The sequence below is a fragment of the Palaemon carinicauda genome, chromosome 41, assembly GCF_036898095.1.
Source record: "Palaemon carinicauda isolate YSFRI2023 chromosome 41, ASM3689809v2, whole genome shotgun sequence".
Classification (NCBI taxonomy): domain Eukaryota; kingdom Metazoa; phylum Arthropoda; class Malacostraca; order Decapoda; family Palaemonidae; genus Palaemon; species Palaemon carinicauda.
In genome coordinates, this window is record NC_090765.1 from 7,404,466 (window position 1) to 7,411,835 (window position 7,370).

Consider the following 7,370-nt stretch of genomic DNA (forward strand, 5'->3'; position numbering starts at 1 on the left):
CTTGGTCATTTAACGTCTTCCTTTTCCAACTAGGGTTATAGCTTAGCATGTAATAATAATGATAATAATAATAATAATAATAATATGTACACCAATCTTTACAATACTGACACTAAACCATGATTAACGATAAATTACCAATACCATTATTGGTAATGGTAATCTTGTTATCAAAACAATCACTCATGTACTCTGAGTTGACAATAAAAACTAAATTTCAAAATAACAGTAGAGGCAAATAATTCTGATAAGGAAAATTTCATAAGTACTTTCTTCCTAAGTAATGAAGCATTGGTCACCTATTTTACAGAATTATGTTTAGTTATTAGTCATTGCCCCTAAATCCAACTGTTTTTCAGTTGTTGGACTATTCTATGCCTCTTGTCACAAATTTTTAAAACTTGCATAAAACATCTTTCTGTAGTAATAAATCAAAGGAAATGTATGGAATATTATTAGCCAGGAGAATCGTGGTTAGTTAATTAAACTTAATTAGCATCTCATGTTGTAGCCCTCTTAGCTACATATAACTTTGGGACCTCAATATTGAAATACCTCGTCTTCTACCATTAGCATCCTGCACCTCAGCTGGTGATAGTGAAAACCTTGACTTATTAAAAGGAAAAACAACACGAAAATTTGATAGTTAATACATATTCCCGGAAAGAGAGACAACAACATTGAAAGTCACGTCATAGCTACAGGGTTTACAAATTGGTTATTTCAGGGTTGGACGGAGGACTTGTTGAAGATGACGGCAGCATGGATTACATATCCTCAGGAGTACCCCCTTCAGCGGGAGTAGCAGGTCATGGCGAGACATCTGCACCACCGCAGACGTCTGTTGCTGTGACAACAGCTGCCGGGGGTCCTGCACCCTCGTCTGTATCAGCAGCCTCAGCTCCCCCTACAGGAGGAAGTGGAGGAGGAGCAACTGGAGCAGCAATAGGAGGGGATTATTATGGGTATGACTATGACACCAGAAGCTACAGACTCCCGTCTACCCTCGTCGGGAGGAACTACCTCTACCCACCCACATCTATTGCTATTAACCAGGTCAGTGTTGATATAAAGCTTTGCTATATGATGTCATGAAAGGAAGATTGAAGTATGTCTTTTCTTGACTTGTTGATTATTTTGTGAATATGTTTGGTTTCTGTGTGAATTTATGTGTAAGTATTTTTATATGCACGAGTTTCTATTTGTGTTTAATATAATACACGCACATTTATTTATGTTGTTTTGCTAATAATATATATGTGTATTAATATATATACGTATGTGTATGCCTATTTACATCAACAGATATAATAAAGATAATATTGTAAGTCTAAAACACTAAATATTTATGCTACTGTGCTTTATATTCCTAGCTGCAAAACATCGCCATGTGGAACCATGTTGTAAAAGCAGGAAAGATTTGCTGTACTTTTTGCCAGAAAAATGAATTTTGAAATTATATATAATTCTAAATTTTCAAGAATATCATACAGAAACTACGAATTTTCTAATTTATGAACTTTCCTCAACCTGCTATCAATAACATACAATAAATAAAAGCATGAAACGTTTTAGCCTAGTTACGAGCTGCAGAAATATCCCGATAATTTTCCACTGATGCCAAAAAAGAAAAAAAAATCCTTGTTACTTCAAACGTGTATCTCTGTTTTGCAGCAGATACATACCAGATTATCTTCTATAAATAGAAAATAAATATAACCATTGCCAGAAAAGAAGAATATCCCTCTGAATCCATGGTCTCAGATTATCACAAATCAGACAGGACATCAACTCAAGAGAGGTTGTTAGTGTCTTGATACTATACTTACAATAGCACGAGCAACTCAGAAGAACAGTGACAGTTTGTTATTATAGTCTCATATTCTTGCGGTTTTACCCACCCCCCCCCCCTTTTTTTTCTAGCTTTATCTTTATCCCAGAAGAAGTGCTGCATCTGCTCCTTTCATTGTGGTCCAGGGTGTTCTGAAGTTTTCTGTTACATCACCAAACTTCATTAAAGATAGCCTTTAAATGTTCTCTTCTATCTTCTTGTATTACTTATATGAAAGTTGTACTTTGGGTTAATTGTTCAAGCTTGAAATATTAAGATGCATATTAATAAAGATCATCAATGAATGAACCACGTGAAATCTCATTCTGTTCAATACTACTAAATCAAATTTTCAGCCAGTTTCTGTTTAGTGTTAAGTCCTTCATGAATATCAGACTTTTCCATATAACTGTAGGTAACAGTATCCATGGAAAGGTCATAGTACAGAACTAACTCAACCCGGCTTTAAAAGCTTGAGGATTATCTAATTTGCATTATTTCTTTCATAACCAGTATTTGCTCTCTTTATTGTATGAAACTTTAACGGTGTATTTCAGAATACACTCATTGGGATTCTTTTCTGAGGTATATGAAAAGCCCCAGGTTATACTATTAACCTCGAATCTAAACTTCTGTCCTTAGCGCATAATGCAAATATGCATTTGTGTTTTAAATAAGAAGCTAAAGAGAGAATGCGATAGACGGGGCTCCTATGAATAATTTCGCGAATTTTCTCCCTTTTCATGCAGTACTATCAAGAAGGAACTGGTATTGACGTGAGCTCAGGAGATGACAGGACAAGAGGAAATTCAACGGCAGTCAGCGGTAGTGGGGCAAACGTCGGAGGCACTGGGAACCTCCTGCATGGTGGAGGAGGTGGAGGCGGTGGTGGTGGAGGAGGAGGTGGGGGTGGAAATGGTGAAGGAGGAGGAAACACAGTTGGGGGAGATCCTCTCGTGTATGGAAATCTCAGAACTAGTGATACTTACGTCGACTGCTCAACAGTCTACTACCCGGACCAGTCCATTTTGTATTCCACCAACTATTACCAGACCTACGATCCATCGTATTATACGAATAGGCAAGATTACCATATTTTTTTCCCTTTAATCACTGCATAATTTGAAATAATAAACTATAGACGTACAGTGCATATGTGTACAAAAAAATGTGCTTGCAAAGTTTGGGTGTCTTTAACCAAAAGTTCATCACACATGAATGTTTTTGAAATATCATTTGTTTTTTGTCCCCCTCAAGTGAGTTTTCATTCAAACTTTTAATAAAAACCATTACATAACATGTCTTATTTCTGTTATGAGGCAGTAACACTCTTACAATATTCATACTTTTAATCATACAGTTGTATATGTATACAGTATTTTGTACATAGGTAAGCAACGCTCTCCAAGAAGATATAAAAATGTTTCGCATGCACTTGCTGCATCCATAATATATTCCTTCCGTCTTTTTCAGGTTTAAACCCAAGGATGTGGAAGGATAGTAAATGCCCAGAATGGAATTCCAGATAAAGATTTCCTTCCTGACTAGAACTACTGTATATGATAGTCAAAAAACATTGTCTGCTGCATACATTAACAAAGCAAGAAAAAAAAGAGAATTTCAAGATAAGATGAAAATTAAATTGTGGCACCATAAAAAGATATCAATATAAATTGATAGAAAAATAGAAACTATGAAAATGTGAATACTAATTCGAAAAAAATGTCGAATATCATCATAGAAAAAATAGCGATGAATAAAAAATTCGAAAAAAAAAACGGATTACAAAATAATGATGCAGAATCAGGTCGCTCATTGTACTGATTTCATATTTCGTACCTCAATGGAGTGCCATTTCTGGGAACCTGTCTTATGTCTGAAGAATGAACAATGTCCATTGTGTTCTTAGTATCGTAATGAATAGTAGCGCAGAATCTCGAGACATAATATTTTTGACATAGACAGGAACTTGGGTAGCGAGTACAGAAACACAGGTCGTGTACCGGTGATACAGGGCCCATTGCCTGTAAGACTCGACCTACTTGGAGTATTTCATGTGTTGAATCATAACTCCTTTTCTAATTTCTGTTTTTATTCATCGTGCGACCTTGGAATTCCAAAAAACAAGATGATAAAAGTGAATGATCTTATTTTTTTCTTTTTCTATGGGTGTTTTTTCTTTTTTTCTTTTTTTAAGCAGCTCAATACTTTAATTAGAAAGGATGAAATCAATCTGTAATTGGTTTTGCATTTTCCGTTTAGTTTTTCATTTATTTACACATCAAGAAACTGCTCTAATTTTCTCACTTCACGTAAGGTGCACAATTCACTTCAGGATAAAAGACACCGCGTACGTCTATTCCCAATTATTTTTTAACCATATTTACAGTATTCAAGCTACGAAAGACGGAATCACTTGCTTAAGATAAATTCCCCTTCAAAAACTAGATCCAAAGATCTTCTGTCTATGTCAAAATAAGCGTCGTGTTTGATACGACAGTTCTATAGTATCTTCGTGTTATAATGGATCCTGTAATACAGGATTGCTATCCATATATCTATCTATCTATCTCTCTATCTATCAAGTGTACATATCTTATATTTTGTAAAGAAAAATAAGTGCATAATTAATGTATTATAGCATCACTTATGTGTTATGTAGAACTAGTCATAGCATGATAGAGATAACATACATGACCACACATCAATACATTAGTATATGCATGTTTTTTTATACAGTTTAGTGTATATATATATATATATATATATATTTATATATATACATATATATATATATATATATATATTCATATTTATATACATATATATATTTATTTATATATATAAATATATAAATTTATATATATATATAAATAGATATTTGTATATGTATATAGAAATATATATATATATATATATATATATATGCATGCATATACAAATAAACACACACATATACCCATGCACACACACACACCTATATATATATATATATATATATATACTGTATATAAGCCGTATCATTCAAGTGACATGACAACAAGAACAAACACACTTCTCCAAGTAAAAAAACTCATTTGTTTATACAACCGGAAGCATATATAAACAAACTATACAGAGACATACTGTAGTATATATACACGTACATTTTCTGTATTTTTAAGACTACATAACCATACACACCACCGTGATAGATTTTACCCACATTCATACAATAATTTATAGAAACGTATAGTTTACCTATACAGAGTCAGTGTATTTATAAGTTTTGTTAATTTATTTAGACGAATCTAGTCAGTGTAACTAACTAAACTAGGATAATTGGTCATTTTGAATTTGATCATTTGAATTTATGAATTATTTTGGCCCATGAAACAATAAACAAAATAAAAGAGTAATTAAATTTGGCCAATGGGCAGAAAAGTAATCTCAAGGTTATTTTTATCTTTTGTTCTACAGAGTTATGTAATATTATGTTTGGCTGCGGAGGATATTTGAATATATTCAAGGTTCTAGAGTAAAAGTGAATGATTAAATGCTGGTTTTATTCTCCCTAATGCTGTTCTGACTTTTGTAAAAACGGAAGTGAAGCGTGTACATTGGAATGACAATAGCCCTGCCGGTTGCATTTAACACATGAAAGACCTTCACTTAGCTCAATTGCTTTGGTTGTTTATTAATTGATAATCTTCAACTAGCGGTGGGGAATGTGGCAATATAGCAGATCAAATTTGTGTACTCGAAACTTGTGATGCTATTACACAAATAAAGTGCGAGATGTTAGATAATGCTCCAGTGGGATTCTATCTATCCGACCCTATTGTCAGTGAATGGATGTAAAGGAATTTTTTTTTGTCAAATAACGTTTTTTTTTTTTTTTTTTTTTTTTTTTTTTTTTTTTTTTTTTTTTTTTTTTTAACAGCAAAACTTCCATGACCCTCCTCTCGCAGTCAACTTTTGGTTCCTGATTATTATTATTAATATTATTATTATTATTATTATTATTATTATTATTATTATTATTATCATAAGCTACAACCCTAGTTGGAAAAGAAGGATGCTATAAGCCCAGGGGTTCCAACAGGAAAAATAGCCCAGTGAGGAAAGGAAACAGGGAAAAATAAAGTTTTAAGAAGAGTAACACTAAAATAAATATCTCCTATGTAAACTATAAAAACTTTAACAAAACAAGAGGAAGAGAAACAAGACAGAACAGCGTGCCCAAGTGTAACCTCAAGCAAGAGAACTCTAACCCAAGACAGTGTAAGACCATGGTACAGAGGCTAGGGCACTACCCAAGACTAGAGAACAATTGTTTGATTTTGGAGTGTCCTTCTCCTAGAAGAACTGCTTACCATATCTGAAGAGTCTCTTCTACCCTTACCAAGAGGAAACTGGCCACTGAACAATTGGGTGAAGAAGAATAGTTTGATAATCTCAGTGTTGTCAGGTATAGGAGGACAGAGGAGAATAAGTAAAGAATAGGCCAGACTATTCGCTGTGTGCGTATGTGTATGTGTGTGTAGGCAAAGGGAAAACGAACCGTAACCAGAGGGAAGAATTCAATGTAGTACTGTCTGGCCAGTCAAAGGACTCCATAACTCTCTAGTGGTAGTATTATGGGATTGATCTAATGAGCTTCTGCCATCAAGTCATTTCATAAGAATATTTAAAAGCAAAGGTGATATGCATTTCCATACATTGCTATAATAAAGAAGCAGATTTAGCCGCCACAGAAACTAGGTACTCATGATAAAACACTAAACTCCATTCTTTTTTATCACAAAGATAAGAGCATAAATTCTAGAGAAGACGACACTATCTTCGAAAAAATATAAGTGAATTAAATTGTGTTTGGGAAATACTTTTAGGTCTAATGCGTCGAATACTGATGTCGATTCAGCATAAAAGATAAAAATCCATCTTTACAAAAAGGAATTGGGTATAGCGTTCGCAAAATTCATTTTCTCAATCGTACTGTTTTGTTTTCTCGATGGCAATCAATGACGATCTAATATCGCTTCTAAATGTCTTCTTTGACTCTTGGCTTGTTTATTCTACCATCAGTCGTAAAATCAAGGTTTTCATCTTTTTTCCGAAACTATTAGGTTCACTCCTGTAACAAAGTATAGAGGAATAGAGAAAAGAATTCCTAGGAGTGTTTCAACAAGATTCTATATTGAGAAAGAGTTCGAGAGTTTCCGTTGAAACGTTTATATCATATTTGCTTTTGATCATAGTAACTTAACATGTGTTATGCGTGTGGTAGGATTGTCGAGGAGTCAGTTAGTCATATGAAATGTCTATATATATTTGAGAAAATTTACCGAAGGTTTATCTTATCATTCTTTTTTTCTTTCAAAATGGGCTCATTTGAAAGTCAGAAGATTGTATCACAAGAATATGACAATCAATTCTTTATTGCTAACACTAAACTTAAACGTCTTTCTAGAATGTTCCATAACTGAGCCATTGCAGTGTCATGTTTTTCCAACTATGGATGTATTTTTGACTAGTGATGAAAATAAAAACAGATATC

General features: G+C 33.5%; 1 protein-coding gene across 1 annotated transcript in view; it reads left to right on the plus strand.

The window, feature by feature from the left end:
* LOC137632189 (transcription factor RFX4-like) overlaps nucleotides 1–4,561 on the plus strand; it is a 201,823-nt gene extending 197,262 nt beyond the window's left edge. Inside the window, exons 15-17 of the mRNA XM_068364068.1 lie at nucleotides 728–1,056; nucleotides 2,581–2,912; nucleotides 3,305–4,561. Coding sequence (XP_068220169.1) covers nucleotides 728–1,056; nucleotides 2,581–2,912; nucleotides 3,305–3,332 — 689 coding nt within the window. The 3' untranslated portion in view covers nucleotides 3,333–4,561. The remainder of the gene's footprint in view (nucleotides 1–727; nucleotides 1,057–2,580; nucleotides 2,913–3,304) is intronic.
* The last annotated feature ends 2,809 nt before the right edge of the window (nucleotides 4,562–7,370 follow it).